Source organism: Chelonia mydas, chromosome 16, assembly GCF_015237465.2.
Source record: "Chelonia mydas isolate rCheMyd1 chromosome 16, rCheMyd1.pri.v2, whole genome shotgun sequence".
Lineage (NCBI taxonomy): Eukaryota > Metazoa > Chordata > Testudines > Cheloniidae > Chelonia > Chelonia mydas.
Genome location: NC_057857.1, coordinates 7,146,363 through 7,170,477, shown reverse-complemented (window position 1 = coordinate 7,170,477; position 24,115 = coordinate 7,146,363). Strand labels below are relative to the sequence as shown.

The 24,115-nt window shown below is 44.9% G+C and overlaps 1 protein-coding gene across 14 annotated transcripts in view; it reads right to left on the bottom strand.

The window, feature by feature from the left end:
• CACNA1B (calcium voltage-gated channel subunit alpha1 B) overlaps positions 1 to 24,115 on the bottom strand; it is a 466,872-nt gene that overhangs the window by 145,232 nt on the left and 297,525 nt on the right. For all 14 annotated transcript variants that reach the window (XM_043530418.1, XM_043530423.1, XM_043530432.1 and 11 more), the window contains 4 exons: positions 19,967 to 20,079; positions 11,644 to 11,775; positions 10,618 to 10,690; positions 4,215 to 4,332 (listed from right to left, as the gene is read on the bottom strand). In XM_043530418.1, coding sequence (XP_043386353.1) covers positions 4,215 to 4,332; positions 10,618 to 10,690; positions 11,644 to 11,775; positions 19,967 to 20,079 — 436 coding nt within the window. The remainder of the gene's footprint in view (positions 1 to 4,214; positions 4,333 to 10,617; positions 10,691 to 11,643; positions 11,776 to 19,966; positions 20,080 to 24,115) is intronic.

Here is a 24,115-nt window from a genome sequence, read left to right as displayed (position 1 = left end):
GCCCTGTACATTTCAACTCCCACGAAAACGCCCATGGGAAAGGGTGACGGTACGTTAGGGTTTGCCTCCTGGAAAATCCAGGTTGGGAAAGATGTGTTCTTTTCAAGCTTCTAAGAGGGTATTGCAAATGACAGAGGCGGGAACGAAATAGTAAAATTATTGTTTAAAAAGTAATTAAGAGTGTCCCCTTAACTGATGGATTAGAAATAGAAGAGACATTATCTGTCATATCTAATCCACTATCTGACTGTTGCAGGATTGTTCCCTAAAGGATAACAGATATATTGTTTCTGACCATCATTTTCCTTTTCTTAATGCCAGTCTATTACTTCAGGTTATACCTACTTGCACCGCCAAATGGTTAACATCTAGAAAAAATATTTGGGATGGTGGGTTGGTTGGGTTTTGGCAGACTACATTGATATTTCATTTTCAGACATTTCTGCTTATGTTGTACCTGACACAACATAAGCCATTTGAAAGTTACGGTTCGCTTTTCCCTGATATATGAAAAGAATGCCCCCTGCATGCCACAAGCATTAAAAATGTATTGCAATGAAAGACAGAGGTGGCAGCGACCTCACTGAAATCCTTTTTGAAATATCAGCAGGAGTACCAGGGGCTTACCGCTGCTATTCCCCGAGTGATCAAGGGGAAAAGAGACACTTTAAAACCAGAACAAAAAAACATTTCCCACATCTGTTCTTCCCAATCTGTGCAGATTCTCATGAATGTTAATTGGAGATAAAGTCACATGGTTAGGGAGCAGAGTAATCCCAAATTTACTCTATCAAATTATACTGGTCTGAAACACTTAGGAAGAGATCTTTCTACAGAGACAAAATAAGCCATACTCTGATGTCACTTACACTGGTGTAAATCTGGAGTACCTCCACTGAAGTCTTCTTCCAGATTTGCAACAGTGCACAGTATCTCACATCCGAACGTGGTCCAGGAACTTCGCTGGGATGAATTAGCCCTGTTATAGTGATTTCCTTAATGTCAAATACTTTTCAGTTGGCTTTGTTCTCCACCTGTGTACTTCATTTATGCAAAAACTCCATGGCGGTGAACTCATTTTCACCTGCAGGATGCACAGAGAATTAAAGAATCATTCTCGACATATCTTCTTTTATGTATGTATATAGTGCCCTGAAGATTCCTCTGTCTGCACATAGTTCAGACTGCAGGCAACAGACATGAGAAGCAAAGTTTTGGTGGCTCTCTCCTGGATGAGCTGAGTGAGAATCCCGGAGGCACATTACTGAGCACCGAAATGGGCAATAATGAAAATGAACGAATAATGAAAGTGACCTGAAGAAAAGCTCCGAGTAGCTCCAAAGCTTTGTCTCTTTCATCAACAGAAGCTGGTTCAATAAAAGATACTACCTCACCCATCTTGTGTCTCTAAAACAATGAAAGACTCAGGCTATTAAAATGTCTTTAAAAATGTTCTCCCCAAGTGTAATCTTCAGCTGGAACTGTCTGCCAGTTAAAACGGAACTTTAAAGTGGTTAGTTCCACAGCATGAGGTCCCTTTTATGTGCAAAATTCTCCTGGTTAGGGATGCTCAGCCCATAAAGCTAGTTGAGCTGCTAATCGTGTTCCAGAGTTGGAGATAATGACTATTATTTTAATCTAACCCTTTACCTGCTCATGGATTCAATGAAATCAACAAAGAAGTGACAGTGCAAGAGATTTCAAAGCGTCCCTTTATGGCATCTGTTCTTGGCAGAGTACGGCAGGTAGGTGTGACGATTTGCCAACGTTTCAGGCACACATCAAGAGGAGTATGGGTGGAAACATACAGGGAAGAGTCCCTCCTTGCATCCCTAACAAAGAGGACAGTTGGATGGCTGGAGCGTACAAAGAACATGATGTTGGCCCTGTAAGGCATGTAACATGGAAATGAAAATAAAACCAGTATAGGAAACAGTGTATCAACCAATGGGAAACCCTTTCCTCTTCTCCCTTGCCATATGTCCCTCACAGCATTTCATAAAGGGCAGGGCTCTTCCTAAGCAGGTTGGGACAACAGCTTTGGGACAGTTTGGAGAAAGTCTCTCTGGCTTTTGTGCCTCCCTGATTCTGGACTGCTCCAGGTATTGGAGTGGCTCCAGATGCACGTCTCACACAGCTCCTATGCAGGGGGAGTTCCTCCCGCCTTTCTCTGGCAGATTAGCCCAAAAGGGGCTGGTGCAGGGAAGAGAATCTGTCCCTTGGTGGATCTCAAATTGAGCAATACTCTGAAAACTACACTATGGCTCTGATTCGCCGCTCCATTACACAAGTTTTATGCTGGTGTAACTAATGAATTCTGGGGAGTAACATCAGTATATAGGAGCAGAGAATTAGCGGGGGGGTGGGGGGGGGAAGAAAGGGATAAGAATGGAATCCGTATCCTTTTAAAAAGCATTAGATCTCAGTCTCTTTACGGTTAAAAGCCAGTCTGTTTCTCCCAGTCTCTCTCTCTCTCTCTCAATGTGATTATATTTTCATCTCATTTTCAGATGCCGTACCCTAAGGATCCACAGCTCTTCCTTCCTCCCCTGCCCCCGACCTACAGTCCCAATTTCAGAAATCTTCCTCTTTCCAGAGGGATGAGATGGATACCCTAGTGCTAAGACTGAGCCAGGCTCCATGTAGTAGATACTGCTGCTCACTGACAGTCTGAATTAGAGCTGGGTAATTCCGAAGGCAGCCTCTAATGTGACAAGTACAACTCAGATGCCATTTAATCTGCCGGTCCTTATCGTATTGCCTCACACTGAATACGGAGAAACGTGCAAAATGAAAGGCTGGTACACTGCTGTAAATGTGCACTTATCTTGTTTTCTCACCTTTCCCCCCAAAATGATTCTCTGTGGACTGTTTCAATACAGCTATTCCCCACCCCCACACCCATCCCGCCACCCACCCTTTAATACAAATTCCCAAACAAACACCTTTTTTGACTTGGAGCAAAGGCCGCTAAGCCTAAAGAGGCTCTCTCAGGTGGGAGGCGGTTGAGAGGCACTCTGATCAGCCCGTGAAGGCTCCTTTGCCCTGCTATAGGATCTGTCATCCAAAGACCCTGAAGCGTTTCACGAAGGTGGTAGTTTACACTCAAACATTCACCAAATAAATAACGAAGGCCATGTCTATACATACAGCGCTGCAGCTGTCCCGGTACAGCTCCAGCACGTGTGGTGAAGACGCTCTACACACTGAATGGTACAATATGCATAAACTAGATGTGTTGTTTGTTGAATCAGGGCTGCAAAGCACACTTCTAACTTGCTTTTAGTGAACAATTTTTCACCCCTGTAATTTATTACTAAGTATGCAATTACTTTACCACAGTACATAACAGCGGTATCAAATCACAAGGTCTAAAGAGAAATCTAATCCATATGATATGAGTGTGGTGACTTGGTGACCTAATAAATATTTTCTGGAGTTTTTTTGAGATTAGAATTTGCTAAAAGTAGGAGGCTTCAATGTATACTAATAAATTAATACATGATCAGATAATTTGACACTCAATAATTAAAATACTCCGTTCATTAGAGAAGTAGGCTGTGGCATGCATGATGGTGCATTTTATTGAATCCAGATCCTGCAGTCCTTACTCAGGCAAAACTCCTACTGATTTATGCGAGTGGCATAAGCTATGTCAGCACAAGAAAGTCTCCCGCCGACATAGTGCTGTGTGCACGAGTGCTTATGCCGGTGTAACGTCTGTCGCTTAGAGGGTGGAATATGCACACCCCTGCATGACATAAGTTTTGCCGGCTTAGGCTGTAGTGTAGACCTAGCCTACATTGGATTTCATTTCAGTGCAAGTATGTGTGTGGACACACTTCACGCTAAAAGGTTCTATTTGGATTTATCTTAAATTATTTTTTCCCTGGCCTAAATTCAATCTTAATTTGAAGTAAGTGTCCACACACAGACTTGCAGTGAAATACCAAAAGGTATGAATTAAAACTAATTTAGTGTTTGGAGCAGGTCTGTGCAGAGGCAAGCCCTAAGTGACTTACATAAGGTCACCCAGTAAGCCAGTGGCAGAGTCAGCATAGCACCAAAGTGTCCTGACTCCCAGACTTGGGCTTCACCCACTACACTACATTGCCTTCCAGCACTTCAGGAGCCTGGAGAATCCTGAATGCTGATTGGCCAGTGAGAGACGGCATGTCATACCATGGACAAGTCATACTGAAGTGCAAGGATACAGTTACCAAACAAAGTCAGGACGATGAAGTAAATGGAAGAGAACATTCCTGAGTGGACACCACCTTGTGATACTATCCCATGATACATCACTGCATTCCAGTCTTCGCCAGTCAGTATCTGGGTAGTTAAATATGAGAGAGAGAGAGAGATGAGCAAAGGATTGGAGTGTTTAAGCATCATTTATACACAGCCATGGGCACAGACCCTCAAAGGGAAATCTACTGATAAGAAGGTCACTGCAACGGGGTGTGCCAGAAACCTGTCCAACACCTTCAGGCTATTTAGCTTTCTTTTGCCCATAATAGTTTCTAGAAGCCCCTTCTGCAGATAAACTGCAACCCTGTCTCGACCAACATGGCTACAACACCATATACATATCTACCTAAAACTGGCAGTCGCTTGCATTTTTTTCTGCCTCCCTTAAGAGGATAGAGAGAGAGTCCTTCTGAGAACTCCAGTCAATTACATTCCTTAAAATACATCGTTTAAACTATTTTCGTTTAGGTAAAACCAAAGTGGTATAGTGATTATTGGGAGGTCCAGCAGAGAAAATAGGTATTATCTACCAGACTTCATAAAATTCCTTCCAGCGAGCTGGGGGTGGTTTGAGGCAGGATTCATGGATCCACAGATCCAAACCTTGGGCTGGGAGGAGGCCCTTGGACCCAACGTTAGGACCCAAGGACCCATGAGAGGGCCCTGTAACCAGAGACAGCTGTGGTCTGCCACGAAGGCTGAGGAGTACCTGGGACCACTGGCAGCAGGAGACCAGTAGCAGCACTTAATGGCTGCTCCTTAGCCCTATTCCCGCTTCAAAACGCCTTCCCTCAGCGGACTCTGGGGCTGCCTGTTTTCTGCTGCCTGGCAGCACCGGCACTGTGAGGTTGACGGCAGGAGACAGAGCGAAGACTGCCCGCGTGCAGAAGTGGTAGCTCAGTGGTTTGAGCATTGGCCTGCTAAACCCAGGGTTGTGAGTTCAAGCCTTGAGGGAGCCATTTAGGGATCTGGGGCAAAAATTGAGGATTGGTCCTGCTTTGAGCAGGGGTTTGGACTAGATGACCTCCTGAGGTCCCTTCCAACCCTGATATTCTATTATTCTACTCCCATATGCCCTGGCCAGGCGAGCCCAGTGGAATTTTCGGTCTCCTTCTATTAGCCAGTCATGCATAGGGGCCAAGGTTGCCATAGCACCCACCTGTGATGCTGCCCATGGATGGGAGAGAGTCACTGACTTCACCCCACAGGGGGCAGGAGAAGAGCCTGTCTCTGGCAGGGGGGAACACTATTGGCTGCCTATGGGGCAAAGGCAGATGGAAGCAGATGTCTCCTGATGCAGGAGGTACCCTGGCTGTGGCTTGTGCCTGGGGTAACTGGAAGATGTTTGAATTTGGGGGTGCTAGGGAGGGGATACCTGGGCAGTGTGCCATGGGACAGTTGGGGGATTCCTGAGTAATATCTGGTGGGTGCTGGGGAACAGGTGGGGGAGCTGAGGGGTGAGGGGAGCTAGCTGGCAGGTGTTGGGGTAGCTGAGAGGATGCTGAGGAGGTACTGGGGGCAGCTAGAGGAAGTGGGTATGTTGGCAATGGATGGGAGGCAGAGCCCAGCAGTGAATCCCTCGCCTTCTTTTTCAGCCAGCTTCATTGCTCTCATCTCAGCTCCACGCTTTCCCCTGGCAGAGTGCCAACAGGCTGAGCAGCGAGAGGGGTGGGCAGAGAGGCCATCTGGATTTTTGCTCAGCAAGCACCATCCAGCAGCCTCAAGGAGCAACTGTGGAACCTGCTTCCTACTTGCCTGCCCCAATCTCCCCTCTTCTTCCCACCCTTCTCCCTGGCCAGCAGCACGGCACCAGGCTACCAGCCACAGCTGCTTCCTCCTCCTGGCTGCTCCATGCAGCTTGGCTCCAGCCAGGGAACAGTCAGAGTGGAGGGAAAGAGGCAGCTAAGCTACAATTTACCCTTACAGCAGCCCTAGTGACCTGGAGGAGAAACAGCTAGGGAAACCCTATTGCTTCCCTACTCGATCCTACAGGGCTGCACGAAGGTGTGATGGGGCTGAGGCAGACATGAGTGTCACAGGAGACACTGGACACTTGGTAACCCCACCGTTGTGGTTTGTCAGTAACAGCAGGTGCAATGACAACAGACCCTGGTCTGTTGACGGGTGGGATCAAACCGGGGACCTCTGGAGCTTAGTGCGTGAGCCTCTACCACGTAAGCTAAACACCAACTGGCTGTTAGCTAAGGCAGTAGAGCAGACTCATTTTATCTCTCTCTTTTTAAGTGGTCTCAGTGCCACTAGATGGGACAGAACACCACACCCAGAAGGTGTATGGGTTACACGGGGTTCTGGTCAGCGCCTGCTTCTTCCTGCCGTCTTTGACCACAAGATGCCACAGACAGCCAAATGTTGCAGACAGCAACCACCAGGCCAGAGAAGCACAAAACCCAACACAGAATCTAAATGGAGAATATAATCGGGGGGAGGAGGAGGAACCTTGGGTTCGTAGGTGAGGGACTGTGACTACCTATGTGCTTGTACAAGGCACAACACAATGGGACCCAGATCCTGATCGTAGACTTTGGATGCTGACACAATAACAATAAATAGAACATGAATAATATCTAAACAAATAGCAATCAATGAATTGGTCTCAGGCTTTGATATGCATCACAACTACTAGGTGCTTATTCCACACCAAAACTTTCACTCTTCCGAGCCTCTGCCATCCCCGTTTTTCAACAACTTTGTTTGTGTTTTCAGTAACTTTGTGCACCTAGTGTTCTGCCTGCCCTGTATGGAAGATTTTAATTATAGTACTTCCAAGGGCATTAGGAAATGGTTTTTGGAATTCAGTACTCCAACCCACTAATAGAACGTTTCAGTGGTCTGTATTTAGTAAGAAAATAAAACATGATGTATTGTTAGCAATCATGACCCACATGTGAACCATATACTAGAGAGAATTTCAAATTTCAGAGACTGCCCACCAGCTCCTGATCTCGGGAAAGGCTCTGAGGTACGATAATGATTCTTATGGCAGACGAGGAAGTATAGTGCAATGTGTACATCCTAATGACCACTTAGGGACAGGGATTCTGGTCTCAGTTACATCAGTGTAAATCTGAAGTAACCCCAGTAAATGGATTTACTCTGGATTTATACCAGAGTAACTTGAGTATTTGGCTCTGGCCATTGGTCTCTCAGCACTAGTGCTGGATGAGTTCTACAAAACAGGATTCAAAAACACTTGTTCAAATAATTCCCATGAATTTGCATCGCCTTTCGTTTGCTTTCCAGAACCAATCATGTGAGTGAATTTGGTTCACAAGAATGTTCATGGAAAGAGAAGAAGCTGGGGAACCAGGCATATGCATGAAAAATCAGGATGGAAGTGTTCGGGGTCAACTGGAAAGCAGGGTTGCCAGTTTTGGTTGGACATATTCCTGGAGGTTTCATCACATGACAATTGGAGGCTCTAGGGCAATCCTGGAGGATTGCTAACCCGACTGGAAAGCTATTTGTGGCTTTTGGAATCATCCAGTCGGGAAGCAGAAATATCATGTGACTTAGGAAGCCAATTACAGATTGCATAGTAAATCACGACTAGTGAATACTCACGCCAAGAGCTGTGGGAAATGATCTGTGAGCAGCTCACACTATTTGCCAGATCATTTGGAATATGGAAAAAAGTCACAAACATCAACATTTGTTTTATGGAACATTTGCAGAAATATAAATGGGCAAAACTTTCCGGATGGTCTATGGTGATTAATTTGTCCGGCACTGCTCAATATTGAATGCAAAGGTTTGGCTGAACAGCCATCAGATGATAGAATAAGAATAGCTTTTAAAATCTGCTCCATAATAATAATGGGCTGACTAGTGTGTGTTAGTGATGTCAAAGACTGGGATGCCAATTCAGGAAAGCATTGAAGCACATACTTAAGGTGTTGTCCTGAATGGGGAATGAATGAACCTGGACCTGAATGAATTTAAATCCAGCAATGCTACTCAGAAAAGAAGACAGCTAGAGTGGCCAAAAGCAGAGGGTCACTGAAGCTTAGCCACTGAATAAAACATCCCTCAGCAGAGCCAAAGTTCAATAGCATCCTGTCTCCAATATTCCATATCCCCTCAGGCACCCGTCAATGGTCTACCTCTTACCAGCTAGCAGCATATAATTATTTAAGTGGCAATTCTCAAGTAGTGCTGGATGGACAGCTAACAGAGGTCTTTCTGGTTTATAAACTGTCTCGGGGTCTAATGTTGTTGTAAACACTTCTTGCTGAGCCGCTGAATGCATTCTACCCGATTGCCGGAGTACAGAGATGTAGCAATTTGCTACAACGCCCTGGGTCACATGATAGAAGACTGTGACTCAAACAGTCCTGCTGGGATACAAAGGGCAGCCTGAGTTCAGAGGGAGAGCTGGAGGGAGTAGAGTGGCTCCTACAGCAGACTCGAGATTAGGGAAAGGATCTGGAAGGGAGGGCTGGCTGTGCCAGCTGGGTGAAAGACCTGGTTGGGGATACCTGCTGTGTGGGCAGCAGCAGAAGCTCTCTGAGGCCTTAGGAGGGAGTAGGGGCAGGATGTAGTTTACCTGTTTCAACTGATGTTGATCTATATTTGTGTCTGAGCAATAAATGCTTTGCTGGTAAAAAGGGACTGAAAAACTGACACTGGTGGGAGTGTCATTGGCTACATCTACACTTGGGGTATATCTATGCCAGCTGGAAATCGCACCCCTGGCTCCAAGTATATATGTAGCCATTGATGCATTGGCCAGTGAGTTGGCCCACTGGCTTGTATGAGAGTAGGGAAACTGAGGCAGAGGCAAGGTCTAATGCTGGGTTTGGGGAGCCCTTATTACAGTGTTCTGAATGGTTGTGTGTGTGGTGGGGGGAAACATGACATAAAATTACTTCATCAGAATGAACAGGGTAGCAGAAGCTGGCTTCAAAATTTCACTGGGTTTATCTTGTGTTGCCATTTTACACTTACTTTTACATAAATTTCATAAATGATCTGCAAAGACTCACTCTCATCCCACAGAAGCCCTATTGCCCAGTGTCTTTATCACGTAAGAGGAAAGAAAGTAGTGTAAAATTTCCCAACAGGTAACAATTGGCTTAAACCAAAACACCACCAGAGTCTGGGGATTTTCATATCTGGAGCTATGCTTTTCAGCTCAGTCCTGTCTCTGTAACAATACCTTTGCTCTTCTATAGGATCTTGCCTTGGAAGAACCTCAAAGCACTTTGCAAATATTAGCACATTAAGCTTTGCAACATCTCAGCAAGCTGAGTAATATAACACCCGCCCCCTCATATATGGGCAAATTGAGGGCATTGTTAAGCAGCTTACCCAAGGTCACTCACTGAAACTGTGGCAGAACTGTGAATAGAACCCAGGTCTCGTTCTCTGTTTTAACCACAAGACTGTCCTTTGAATGACTGTGAACTGGAATGTCTGATTCAGGCATCACTGACTTTTGGGGAAGTTTGGGTCTGGATCCAAATTCGAACTTCTCAGATTGAGCCCATCTCCAGCAAAAATGGATGTACAGTGAACAGTGGTAAAGGACATCCATGCAGAGCTTGTGCCCCTACGTTCATGGGTCTCCCAATGGCAAATGAGAGCTCACTTGCTGTTTCAGACAGAACAGGGTGTATCACTCCCATTTCTCTTACTGAACAAGTGATTCTGTAATAGTGTCAGGCATGGAGCCGCCGCAGCATCAGGGCCTTCAAACCTGAGCTGCAGCTCTCCCGTACCATCACATCATGTTGCCTAAGGTTGATGACTCTTTCCTGGCTCCCCCACGGATTTTAATTCTTATCCAGTCTTATCCCGCGACCTTGGTAGTGCAAAATGCTATCTGATTTCCTCAGCGCCTCAGGCCCCTCTCCAGCAACTCTCCTCATTAACTTATGGCAACTGCAGGAGGAAATGGAAGCGGGTCATTGTATGCTCATTTGCTACATTATGCCGTTATAGATGCTGTGCAGAGGACAACACATGAGTTGTCCCATTGCAGTGTAAGGTACTGTGGAGGTGACCTCGTGAAGAATGCTGGAGAGCCTCCTCTAGTCCTTGGATTATGCTTTGTCTGTACAAAGTGACAGTCCATTTTCCCCGTAAAAGAATTCTGTTTGCCTGAATTTCAAAGAGTCCCTCAGCGTTTATTTTAATGGATCATTTCATCGTTAAATGTGTGCATTATAATCCCACAGCACGTTGTGAGAAGCTCTTCTCTAATAAACAGTAGGCTATGAGCAAACAAAAATTACTTTCTCCTTTCCTAAATTCCAGATAGCTTGAGGGACATCGCCTCCACTGGGAACCGAAAGATGTCTGAAAGGTTCCTTTCTAGTGCGCACCCAATAAAAGAGGCATCTTTACCTGGAACACAGTGAGGATGGCAGCAGGGAATGTATCGAAGTTTGTGGTCGGTGTTTCGTCTTGAAAATTAAACCTAAGCAGGAAATAAAAATTAAAAATTAAACAGTCTAGGAAAAAGAAATTCTATGCTCTCATAATTCTCTATCACCAGAGTCAGAAGACAACATTTGCTCCACAAAGACATAATCTGGTCAGTTTCAGGAAGGGATGCGGTATGTTAAGTAAGGCTATGTCTACACTGCGCAGCTTACAGCCTCACAGGTGGGCCACTAAAGCCTCGCCACTGTAAGGCATACAGTGTAGCTGCTCTTTGTCGGCGGGAGAGCTCACAAAATAAAACCACCCTGAATGAGGGGCAGTAGCTTTGTCAGCGGGAGAGTGTCTCCCACAGAGAAAGTGCTGTCCACACCGATGCTTTTCATCGGTAAAACTTTTGTCGGTCTGGGGTGTGTTTTTACTGCCGAAAGTGCAATGCAGACATAACCCAAGTGAGGTGTGTTTAGCAAAACTGTTAAGAAAATGGCATTTTCGTCTCAGTGGAAATTCCAACATTTTGAAATTAATTTCTATTCCTAAATGGGAATGGAAAAATCAAAATATTAAAAAAAATTGTGGAGCAAATAATTCCAAAAGTTTTAAATCAGAAATATCCACCTGAAAGTAAACTAAATGAAATTATGGACATTTCAACATAAAATGTCATTTTGTTTTGATTTTTTTTTAAAGAACAAAATGACAAATTTATCTTTAAACGAAACAAATGCTTTTCGTTTCTTTCAAAATGTCAATTTGAAACAAAAATGCTTGTTTTGACATTTCTCTTTGGAAAGCTGAACTTATTCATAAAAACTGGCATTGTCCCATAAAAAAGAAATCTCAGGTTCAATAAAACTATGTTCCAGTAGGAAAATTTTCCACATGAAAGAATTTAAACCAGATTTGCAAAATCCTCTGAGCCATCCAGTCCCCGTCAGCCTTTTGCCTTCCTCGGGGACTGCTTTGATATGAGGAACACACTACACTTACTGTCCTCCAAAGAGCTGCATTCCCAGCAGAGCAAACACCACAATGAACAGGAAGAGCAGGAAGAGCAAACTGATGATGGATTTCATGGAGTTCAGCAAGGAGACCACCAGATTCCTTAGGGAGTTCCAGTATCTAGGTTGTAAATCAAAGCAACCAACCATTAGTGTCACTGGGAGAGGAGGGGCCATTTCCAGGAGAGATTAAAATGGTCTAGCTCTTTAAAAGGGACGTGATGAGGAGAGTTCTATGGGACACAGTCCAAGTTGAACAGTCTCCTTAAATTCATCTGGGCCAAACTCTCCAATGATGTAATGCCAGCAGAATAATGTGGCCCACTTGAGTCTATCAGATAGCAAAATAACATGTAGAATCAGAGAGGTCACAGATGGAAAACACCTCTCTAGTCATCCTGAGCAAACACCTGCCTGTGGAGAATAGTCACCTCTAGTCACCTCTAGTCATGAATTCTGCAGTGCTTTGTCCAATCTAACTTTAAATGTTCTAAACAATGCAGCATTCCTTAGCTCATCCTCTCTGCAGTATAGGTTTGTTCCCTACAGTATATAATCCCATGCATTTTCCTTTCCATTACTACGCATACCAACTGTTGGGGATGCCAAGAATGCGGTAATGCCAAGGTCAGAAAGAATTGGAGGGGACTGTGAACTACTCATTTTGGTAAGACTTGAGCCAGGACGGAATGGGTCATTTCGATAGGAGCCTGATTGCTCCCACCGTGTTCTTTGGGAAGTTATTTAAACATGAACTTTCAATTGTTTCACATCTGACTTCCACACACAGACCTAAAAAATCTCACATTCAGGTATTTAAATTGAAACAGGCTTTTAGGCATAGAATGTGAGCGCTTAAGGGGGATTTGGCCATTCTATTTAGGCAGTCATGATTGAAAATTAACCTCACTGCATCAAAGCCCTCAATTGTTAACAAGAACTCAAGGAAGGGGAACCTAGCCCAGCTCATGACCTGCACACAGCAGGTTCCACCTGGCCAGGCACTGCTGTTCTATCTGCTCTTATCCCCACCCAGGTTTTCCTGGATTTATTCCATCCCTTGTCATTATGGGCAAGTGTATACACACACATGAAGCTGGAAGAGTCAGGCTAAATAAAGGAGGTCCTGAGAGGGTGTACAGAAATGGCACTCTCTCTTCATTTTATTATCCTGCTGAGAACAAGCAGGGAACGTTTATATTAGGAAAACTAATGAATCAGAAAATGTGGATAGAGCTATTAAAGCTGAGGATCTCTTTAACAATCTCCAGTTAGACAGACAAACCTGAGAAACAACAGGGTTAGAGCACACAATGCGAGATAGGGATTTAAACCTTTATATACGGTGTTATCTAGATTTACACTGTAAACCTAGGTCTGTGGGACCTGGGCTTGTGAACATGGAGTTTCCAAGCCCATGCTTGAGCATCCACATTGCATTGCAAACCCAGGTTTACAACTGCTGGACCCCAGGTCTCACAGCTGTGCTAACATGTCCATACTGCACTATTCAGACCTTCCTATTCAGGTCTGTGGTTTGATTTGCGTCCACACTGCAAAATGACAGGTCTTGGACCCCAAGGCTCAGTAGGACTCAGGCTCTGACCTAAGCAGGGTTCTAAAACCTGGGGTTGAGTACTTGCTGACCTGAGTCAGACTGATTTTAGACACAACAAATCCTGCATCTTGGCAGGAGGTAAGACTAGATGACCCTTGCGGCCCCTTCTAACCCTGTGGTTCTATGATTTGTGTGTGGACAGAAGAGAGGCTTGGCCTCAAACCTGACTCAGAGCTCAGGCTTAGTGTGCGGTGTAGACATTCCCTTAAAGGTTTTCTGGTCACTTTGGGATAGCAAGCAGGAATTCTTCCAGCTCTCGCTCTCCTTTTTCTCCAGTTACTTCTACCACCTCCGCTCTCCAGACCAGGAAGCTACCACACAGAGCCTGGGTTCCTGATGGCAATACTGCTCCACAGTTTCCACCTGGGTTTTGGGGGACAGGCCCTTAATCTGAAACCCTTACTGCGGAACAGCTGTTGTAGGGTGTGGAACAAGGGTGCCAGCTGAATTCGTCTGTTCCCCTTGCCACAGCTCCATAAGACAGCTCGCAGAGGAAGCTGGCTTTCATACAGCCTCCTAATTATTCTATTGCTACCCACTCCTCCTTCACTTTTCTCTGTTTCACTTTTCCAGTTCTTTTCCCAGAACACCATTCCCTTCTCCACCATCTACCAGCAAGCAGAGCTGGGTAAATAACTGATTTTATGGTGTGCTGCCTCTTCTGATTTTGTTTTTTAATTGTTTTGGGCTGCTCCAAAACCAGAATTTTTCAAATCTTTCCGCAAATCAAAAAGTTTAAATAAAAAAATGTTGTTTTAGGTTGACCAAAACATGTCATTTAGATTTCAAACCTGAACTTTAAAAAAAATTAACACCACTGAAGGAAATTTCTCAAAAGCCATTTTGAATTCATAGATTCATAGAGTCTCAGGCCAGAAGGGACCATTGTGATCATCTAGTCTGACCTCCTGCATAACACAGGCTAGGGAACTTCCCCAAATTAATTCCTAGAGCAGATCTTTTAGAAAAACATCCAGTCCTGATTTTAAAATGGTCAGCGATGGAGAATCCACCATAACCCTTGGTAAATTGTTCGCATGATTAATTACTCTCACTGGTAAAAATGTACGCCTTATTTCAGTCTGAATTTATCTAGCTTCTGCTTCCAGCCATTGTATCATGTTATAACTTCCTTTGCTCGATTTAAGATTATTAAATATATGGGCCTACTACAGGAGTGGGTGCGTGAGGTTCTGTGGCCTGCAGCGTGCAAGAGGTCAGACTAGATGATCATGATGGTCCCTTCTGGCCTTTAAGTCTTTGAGTCTATTTGTTCCCCATGTAGGTACTTATAGACTGTAATCAAATCACTCCTTAACCTTCTCCTTGTTAAGCTAAGTAGATGGAGCTCTTTGAATCTATCAGCGTAAGGCCTGTTTTCTAAACCTTTAATCATTCTGATGGATCTTCTTTGAACCCCATCCAATTTATCAATATCCTTCTTGGATTGTGGACACCAGAACTGGACAGACTATTCCAGCAGCGGTCACACCAGTGCCAAATACAGAGCTAAAATAACCACTCTACTCCTACTCAAGATTCCCCCATTTATGCACCCCAGGATCGCATTAACTCTTTCGGCCACACCATCACACTGGGAGCTCATGTTCAGCTGATTACCCAAAAGGAACCGCAAATCTTTTCAAGAGTCATTGCTTCCCAGGATAAAGTCCCCATCTTGTAAGTATGGCCTACATTCTTTGTTCCCAGATGTATATATTTACATTTTAGCCGTATTAAAACGCATATTGTATATGACGGCAACACTACTAACTTTATTAGCAAAACTTGTAATATTAGCAAAAAGAGATATTAAGTCATTTTGGCAGGATCTATTTTCCATAAACCCCATGTTGATTTGTATTAAATACTTTACCCTCCTTTAATTTTTTATTAATCAAGTCCCTTATCAACCGCTTCATTATATTGCCCGGGATCGATGTCACACTGACAGGCCTATAATTTCCCAGGATATCACATTTACCCTTTTTAAAAACAAGCACAACATTCATTCTCTCCTAGAAAGCTTCTGCAACTTCCCCAGTGCTCCAAGTCTTATCAAAATGTTTTGTTTCAAAAATATCACAACAGAACGTTTCAACTTTTTTGGAATTTGTTTGTTTTGGGTTTTTTTCCCCCCACAGAAACAATTCAGTGAAACAGATACAAATTCACAATGTTGTCTGCAGTGTTATAGCCATTTAGTTGGGGATTGGTCCTGCTTTGAGCAGGGGGTTGGACTAGATGACCTCCTGAAGTCCCTTCCAACTCTGATATTCTGTGATTCTATGTCAGTCCCAGGATATTAGAGAGACAAGGTGGGTGAGGTAATATCTTTTAAGGGACCAACTTTGGTTGATGAGAGAGACATGCTTTTGAGCTACACAAAGCTGAGGACCTGAAGTCTCTCTCATCAACAGAAGTTGGTCCAATAAAAGAGATCACCTCACCCACTTTGTCTCACATATTCACAACATCTTGATGTCACTGAATCTGCACTTTTCACTGAAAAAAGTTTTGGAGGAAAAATTTCACCCAGCTGTACTTGCAAGCCCTGCCCAAGCGTGTGTGTGTGATAGACGGGGTATAATGGTTGCTTGATGCCCTGCTGCACCCACTCCATTGATAGCCCCTAAAAGGGGCCTCTCTACGACAGACTGGCATGGGTTTGAGGGGGGTTCAGGGTCTGAGATGGAAGACTCCCTGAGATGAATCAAGCAGATGTACTTCAGTTAGTCTTAGACCCTAAAAAGAGGCTAAATTGCTCTGATGGAGAGACAAGGGATTTCGTGACCATAGTCCAGGACAGAAAGTTCTCCAAGGAAATTTTCCCTGCCTCATGCAGCTGCCTCCCTTAGGCTGGTATTTCGCAGTTAACATGGTTGGGCAGCAAACACACAGGTCAGGTGGCTGGATTATCCAGAGTAGCTGGGCATACCCGGGTCATTTCAGCACCCATCTATGACTGATGACAGACCCCAGGGCTGTAACAAGGAGTTAAATTTCTACAGTTGCCAGTTCCCATTACATCTTGACAAGGAGGAAATTGTGTTGAACTATTTTCTCCTTGTCTTCCTATCTCTGAATTTCAGTGCCTCTTAGGCTGCATTTCCACTCACGGTAGTGAGGTGCCATCCTGCTGTGACCTTTTCAGCCTGCTGCAATTTAACTTTCTAACCATTGGGTTGCTCTGCTTTTTACAATCTTCCTGGCTTGTGCTGGAGGAAGAAAAAACCTCCAAATCAAAAGGCATAATACCCCCAATTATTCAGAGCAGGATGGTGTGCGCCCCTGCCTTCCGCTGAACAGATTAGAGGCAAAAATCCAAGGGCAGGATGCTTCAGGGAAATATTGCAGTGAAAGCCAGGCAAAAAGGAAAGAATTAGCACAGGGTGAGGCTGTAATGAGAACTGGACAGCAGCAACGTAGCATTTGGAGCTCTTGCTTTGCTAACTTTCTCAAATAGCTCATGGTCAGATGTGCAGTGCTCGTTTGATTGGAGCTTGCTGCCCCTTCAGGGCATTTCTTTTCTGCTGAGAACCTACGATTTTTCCAGCTCCCCACCCTTCCCAGAAAGTGTCGACATTTGGATTTCCTCAGACACTTACAGTTGAAAGTAGGATCCGCAGAATGATCAACATGTAAAAAGCCAGATAACTCTAAGGGTGTGTCTACACAGCAAAGAAAGGTGTGTTCCTAACTCGGGTTAGCTAATGGGTTAAAATAGCAGCAAAGAGATGGCAACTCAGGGTGACGTGTCATTCCATATTCTTTATGAAAATATGCTTATGATATAAATATGACATAACTGAGATATACTTTATGCAAGATGGCTCATGTGAGATATCATTGGAAAGGTTATGATTTACTGAATGCCATTATCCTATTTGCATGCATGTATCATTTCTGTATTTGAAATTAGGAATATTGACTATGTATCTGTATTTCAACTATGCTACTTGGGGTGACACCCATTGCCAACACTTCAGGTACAACAATGGAAAAGCCAGACAGGGTGGATGGCCCATCAACAAGGACAATGGACTGTAAAAGAGCTTAGTCTTCCTGTGAACTTGTGGGTCAGCCTGTGAAGAAAGGCTACAGGGGCCCTACAGAGTCAGATGGTCTTGTCACCTGATACTACAACATTACCTGGGACTTCTTGTAACTTTCCACTGTAAGGGAAGGGGGGCTCAAATTAGGAAACACAGGACTCCCGCTTTATGCAAATCCTATTTAAGGGTGGGGAGTGAGGTAATCCTGGTAGTCAGTTCTCCCCTGCTACCCCACCCAAAATGGCAGCTGAAAACAACTAAGACTGAACAGGGGGAAAGAACTGGGCCCAGGCTGGAAGGGCATCTGGCCTAAAGAAGATTATTAGAACCATTTTTAGGGTGAGAACTCACATGTAACCAGTTTCTTTACTGCATTAATCTTAGCTTGCGTGCTCTGTTTTATTTTCTTAGTAATCTGCCTTGTTCTGTCTGCTACCTCCTTAACCACTTAAAATACACCTGTTATAGTTAATAAATTTATTTCTGTGTTATAACATAACCCAGTTTATGCAATTTCTAACTGGGGGCATAGAATTTCTAAATTTCTATGCACAGCCCTCTTCCACATGGAGGGAAGAGGCGAATTTAAGAATAGATCTTTGGGTCTGTACTCCAAGGGAGGTGGACATCTAAGTGCTGGAGCAAGTCCCTTAAGCTGAGTCTTCCCAGAACTGATCTGCAGTGGGCTGTGGCCCTGCCTGTGTGTGTGTTCGAGGAGGTTTTAAGAGCCTGGCATGGCAAGACAGGTTAAAGGGGGCCCACGTTGGCAGAACAGGTAGACGCAGTGGTATTGCAGCACATCAGATGACTTCCCAAGGGGTCCAACCTGTCACACTCAGCTTTTAAACTTGGGTTAGCAGCTCAACTTCAACTCTGCAGGGGTATGTCTACACTGTAGCCGGGAGGGAGCCTTGTCGAGTAGACAGACTTGTGGCAGAGAGGGGCTCATGCTTGTGCGCTAAGAATCGCTGTGTGGATGTTGCAGCTCCAGGGAAGGCTCAGGCAAGCCTCCTGAGCTTGCCCCAGGTGTAGACTGGGCTTGAGCTCGGGTGGCTTGTCTGAGCCTCTGCCGTTGCCACCAAGTCCACACAGCTATTTTTAGCATGCTGGCGCAAGCCCTGCCATCACGAGCACGTCTACCTGAGCTGGAAGGTTCACTCCCAGCTGCAGTATAGATATGCCCTTGGGGGCCTGGCGTTGAACTAGAGTTGCTAATCCAAGTTAAAAGCTGAGTTGCTGTGTCTTTGCCGCTATTTTAACTGAAGTTTGCTACCATGCATTAGTTAACCTGAGTTAAGAACATAACTTTTATTGCAGTGTAGACCTATCTTAAGGGGCTAAAGGACATCCATACCGTGCCGCTGATGATGAGAGAAGTATGTAAGTACAACAAATGGCCATTTTATACTCTAGCTGGCCAATTTGAGCATCCAAGGTTTGGACACCCTGTTAAGGTTCGAAAATTGGGCTCCCCATCTAAAACCTTTGTCGTGTTGCTCCTTGCACAGAGATGCTGCACCAGCATTCCTCCTTGTGGCTAGCAGACGTATTGTGGCAACTCTGCCTCAGTTTGCCCAATGTCTTTTCTGTCCCATTCTGGCTGCAAAAGCGACTGGCTCTCCAGCCAAGCCACTTAACAGAGTCCAATCCCTTCTGTGGCCTCAGAGTCCTTCCCTTAAAATCCAACACAAAATAACAAAAGAACCGAATAATCAGCCCAGCTAGGCTCAGCTGTTAGCTTCCTTCTTTGCAGGCTAGCTACAAACTGTCCCAACACTGACCCAAGTTCTTGGGTTTTAACCTCACCACCCTGGGGCTGGAACACACTCCCTCTCCCCAGGGATTTAGGCAGGCTGCAGTCCCTGATCGGCTTCTGTCTCCAGCTAGGCTCCTAGCACAGATCAGACAGTTTGTCTGCATCCCCAATCGTGCAAAGATGTGGTAGGTGAGGCTAACTGACCAGAACTGAGTGGCCCCAACACTCACCTGGCTGCTACACTCCTCTTGTTAATACAAAGAGATAATTAAAGAGAGGGAGGAAGGGAGGGGTGTACTTGTTTGGGGAAGGGGGGGAGAACTAAAACCGGCACGAATGCCCATAACATTTTCAGTTAGCTCAACATTACAACTTTAACATCCTGCAGCAATGGCGCTAAATGGATTATAAATTGCACAATAGCTGTTTGTTAATTCCAGCGCATATTAAACTGACATGTCAGAAGAACAACTGAAAAGCTTCATCCACCAAACTCTACTGGATCACAAAAGTGCCAGATTCACAGCTCCTCAAATACACTCCTAGATTAGGTACAGTACAGGTAATGACAGCATAAGCTTCCTCATGCTTGTTATGCTGGCAAATCTCAGTCTTGTCCTCTGCAGAAGAGAGAGTAGTTTAGTCTTCACGGCTCATTCAGCTGTAACAACGATGACGATGACCCAGTTTGGCTGACATGGGTGCTGGTCGCACTCACTTCCGATAATCGCAGTTCATGCTTGGCAGTGTAAGGGTGATGGACAGAAGCACAAGTTACTGCTGGGGCCCAAATTCTACAAGGCTTTATAACAGGAGTGTGCAAGGCAAGCAGGCAACGTCAAGCTAAATAGCCGATGGGAGTGAAAAAGGAACCTGGACTTACTTGGTTACTTTGAAAATCCTCAGCAGTCGAAGAGCCCTCAATACACTGATGCCAAATGAGGTACCAGGCTTCACTGCTGCCCAAATCACTTCAAAAATGCTCCCCACTATCACCTGCAAGAACAACCCGTTTTAAAAGGGAAAATGATTGCACGACCGGCTGTGGCTTTGGGTCCTCCCACAGGGGCTAGGGACCAAAGAGGAAACAGAATCCAATCACAGTGCAGGAGCTAATAGGGGCTGTCAGTATAATTTGCATAATCAAGGAAACAGCAAGAAAGCCCAAACTCTCTGACATAATGGCTCAAATTTTGTAAATGTGCGATCCAGCCGGAGAAAGGGGCAGCTTCCCCCTCTGCATCAGTTCTGTGTGTTGGCTGGTGTATTGTGAGGTCACATCCAAGGCTCCACCCACTCCCCACCAGTGCCCACTTGCACAAGACTGGGGATAGCAGTCAGGCAGAAACTGTCCCCATCCCTAAACCATGCATAGGGATGTGAAGTGTTTCCTTACACTCCCTTACTCTCATGAGTAGGGGCACAGCTAGGCTTACGAGTGAGCACCAGATAGGAGCTAAGTATTATTATTATTATGTAAAATCTACTGGAAGTATCTCCCTGATCAGAACCTTTCAAATGCTGGTTAATTAAGATATTTGCAGGTAAATAAAAATCCTTAAAGTCCACTAGAGTTCACATCCAACCATTCAGCAGCCCCCGGCCTTGAGATATTTAAAGACTTGTCTCTGGACATATTTTGTTAAAATGTTGGCAGCTTGCAATATTACAAACCCTAAGATTCAAAGGGACTTTCTATTAAATGTAGTGCAAATAGGGAGCATTATAGTAATGTAAAATGTACTATAGTAAAGAGGAATTTTATAAAAGCTAGGTTACTGCTTAGGTAGTAAGGTAAGACAAGCATTTCTTAGCCATTATATCTAGCTTCAGGCAAGGCCAAAGGTTGAGAAACTTTAGCTATGGAGAAGCACAATAATTGCCTTGAAATGCACAAGGGACTTATTTCTACCATGTAATGCAATTTTCACAGAAAATCAAGGTGAACAGATAGACCTGTGCCAGTTACCATGCCAGAGTGATGATATGAGACTGTCGGCACCCTGAAAACACCATTTGTGTACGGCATTCCAGCGCCTTTTGAGCAGAACCCAACTCTCCTCTCCTCCACTGTTTATCCTTTCTAGGAATCCATCATACATCAGTAAAACCTTCCCCCAGACCCTCTGAGTTTTAAATTGATAATTAATTTTCTTGCCCTATTAAAATGACCTCTTGGGAGTAACTTCACACAAGACTCCACTGGTCTACTCCTCCCGGGGCCAATGTCTCTCTGTTTTGTTGTTTCTCTCTTTGCTTTTGAACTGTTTCATCTCGATAGTTTGTCAAACTAAACTGACGACAGAACTGTGTACCGTTCCAAAGGGGGTGAAGAAACTGAATTAATTGGGGAGTGGGAAGGTGGGTGCGGGAGAAGAAACATAGACAGTGGTGGGTTCCCAATGGACTCTCTAAAGAAGGAAGAATTAGAAAAGTGATCAAAACCCTCTCCCTCATGGGAATTCCAGTCCATGAAACTTATTACCAGTGCTTCATTCAGCATGGCATGAAGAAAAGCTGACGGGCCCAATGGATTGTTCTGTGTTTAATATAAAATCCTTAAATCATTCTTCCCACAAGATCAAGTATAAGTTTTTGTTCCTTGTGGGTGGAGCATTCTGATTAGCAATGCCTTTTATGAAATAAATGAAGGGAAATTAGCAGACAGTGAGGGTGAAGCTTGCCATATTGTGGCCCATGCAGTACCTGTGTAAGGGATAGAGAACATCAATCCAGCATCTTTCACTAGAATTTGACCAAAAATGAGGCAGTGATAAATTGAGGTAAATTAAAAGCCAAATTAAAGTATTACAAAACAGCTCACAGAGACTGGAATTTTCAAAGGCACCTCAGGTTGTTAGACACCTAACTCCCGTTGACTTTCAATAGGAGCTGGGTGCCAACTCCTGGGCCGGATTTAGAGGTAGGCAACCCAGTGACCACCTGGGGTGCGGGCTTGGGGGGCGCCAGACTCGGGGCTCTGTTTTTGTTGTTAGCGACAAAAGGGAAAATAGAATGTTTGAAGTAAAATGTTTCAGGTACTCCGTATGTGGATTCGTTTTTCAGTAACCTCCTAGAATGCTCTGGCCCTTTGTAGAATCTCATGGAACCTTCCAGACTTGCTTATATATGGCATGAATAAATACAGATTTACAGATCCTAGTATGCAAGTTTTATCATCTTATATGACGGGGATAAATCATGCATGCAAATCATACATCAAAGTCATGAAATGGGCTACAAATGCAATAAAATAATAAGGTATTCAAAAGTTTAACAAATGGAAGGGCGGAGGAGCGCTGAACAAGCTCCTCGCCTGGGGCACCAACCAAATTTTCAGTCCAGCCTTAGCAGAACCTTTGTTTTTGCAGGCACAAAATTACACTCACAACAGCCTGTTGCTTTCAGTTTAGGTGACGTTCACTGAAGTCCCTGATTACATTCCAAAATCAGGAGTGTAGCCATCGAGGTGACTTAAACTGGGGGTGCAAGTCGTTGCGGATGCAATGCCACACACACAAGTATTTGCATGACAGTTTGCTCCCACAGAACTGGGGGATGGTGTCTGCACAGCCAGCACCTAAATGCTGTGTCTTCTTATGAAAATCACCAAGTCTGGACATATTTGACATGTTCTGCCAGGGGTTTATTGTTGGTGGTGGGGGTGGTGGTTTCTTTTTGTAGTGTCAGCAGAAGGTAAGGAATTGCCAGCCCTGCAGAGGAAAATACACCTGATGCTTCCCACATGTAACAGGGTGGTCTATCCCTTTAAGCAGCAGGGACTCTGGGGCCAGCCAGTCCCAGCTGGGAAGAAGTCAGGTGATCCAATGAAGAGCTGAGAAAGCTCAGTTGCGGTTGAGGGGGGGCTGCAGGAGGAAGGTTGACTCCTATGATTGGCCCTGAGAGAGAGGGGGGGGCCGGTGTTGGTCTGGGGAATAGCTTTGTTTTGCGTGACTTTGCGAGGCTTTTAAAATCTCAATTAATAAACCGTGTCCTGAGAGAGTGGCATGGTGTTAGTTCTTCCTGGGCTGGGAGCCCAGCCGGCAGCCCGACACACCCCACCTTCCCTGGCCTTGTTCTGCTCTAGACAGCCCCCCTCTAGAGAGAAGGGGTTAGTCCAGGCTCTAGGCCTGATCGGTCCTTGGCCTCCCTGCTGAGACGGCCAACAAAGGGGCCAATTAGAGTCTGCTGTGAGAGTGGAATTTGTGACGTGGGTGTAACTCACACACCTTCTGGGTGTGGTGTTCTGTCCCATCTAGTGGAACTGAGACCGCTTAGAGAGAGATTGAGTCTGCTCTACAGCCTTAGCTAATAGAAAGTTGGCTTTTAGCTCATGTGGTAGAGGCTCCTGCACTAAGCTCCAGAGGTTCCCCAGTTCTATCCTGACTGCCGACAACTGGGGTCTGTCAGCGTTAATGGGCACCTGCCAAAAGTGAAATGGAGTGAGTCTCGATATTCATTTCCCAGTCGAGGAATGGTGCAGAAACAGCGAGTTCAGTCCCAGAAGGGGAAGGGAATCGCTCACAGCATCTTGTCAGTTAAGCGTCCAAGCTGTCAGACAAAGTCCCACCTCAGACTGGCTGGAGGACACACGAGATGTCCCAGCTGTACTTTTCCCTCTCTAATCTTTATGGTGGCAGCTGCATCTTGAGCTCCAGAGACAGGAAATATTGCAGCCCAGATACTCTCCTAGGATCCAGGTACACAATTCCCATATAAGACAACAGAAGGTGTGTAAGCCTATGTGTAGGCAGAATGTAGCCCAACATTGTGTTAGGCACCCATATCCACACACACCAACAGAAGTGTCTTTCCAGAGGGCCTGAGCACAAATGTTTACATCAATGGCATATGCTCAGCATCTCCCCCAGAACATGCCACGTTTATTATATACGCCTCATTATGGACACAAATTTGAAACTCACTGCCCATGTATTGTGAGGGGAAGTCACCCACAGGATGGTAGGAAATCCGAGCAAAGGGAAACATGATTTAAAACACAAACACACCCCTAACTTCAAAATGGCATCTC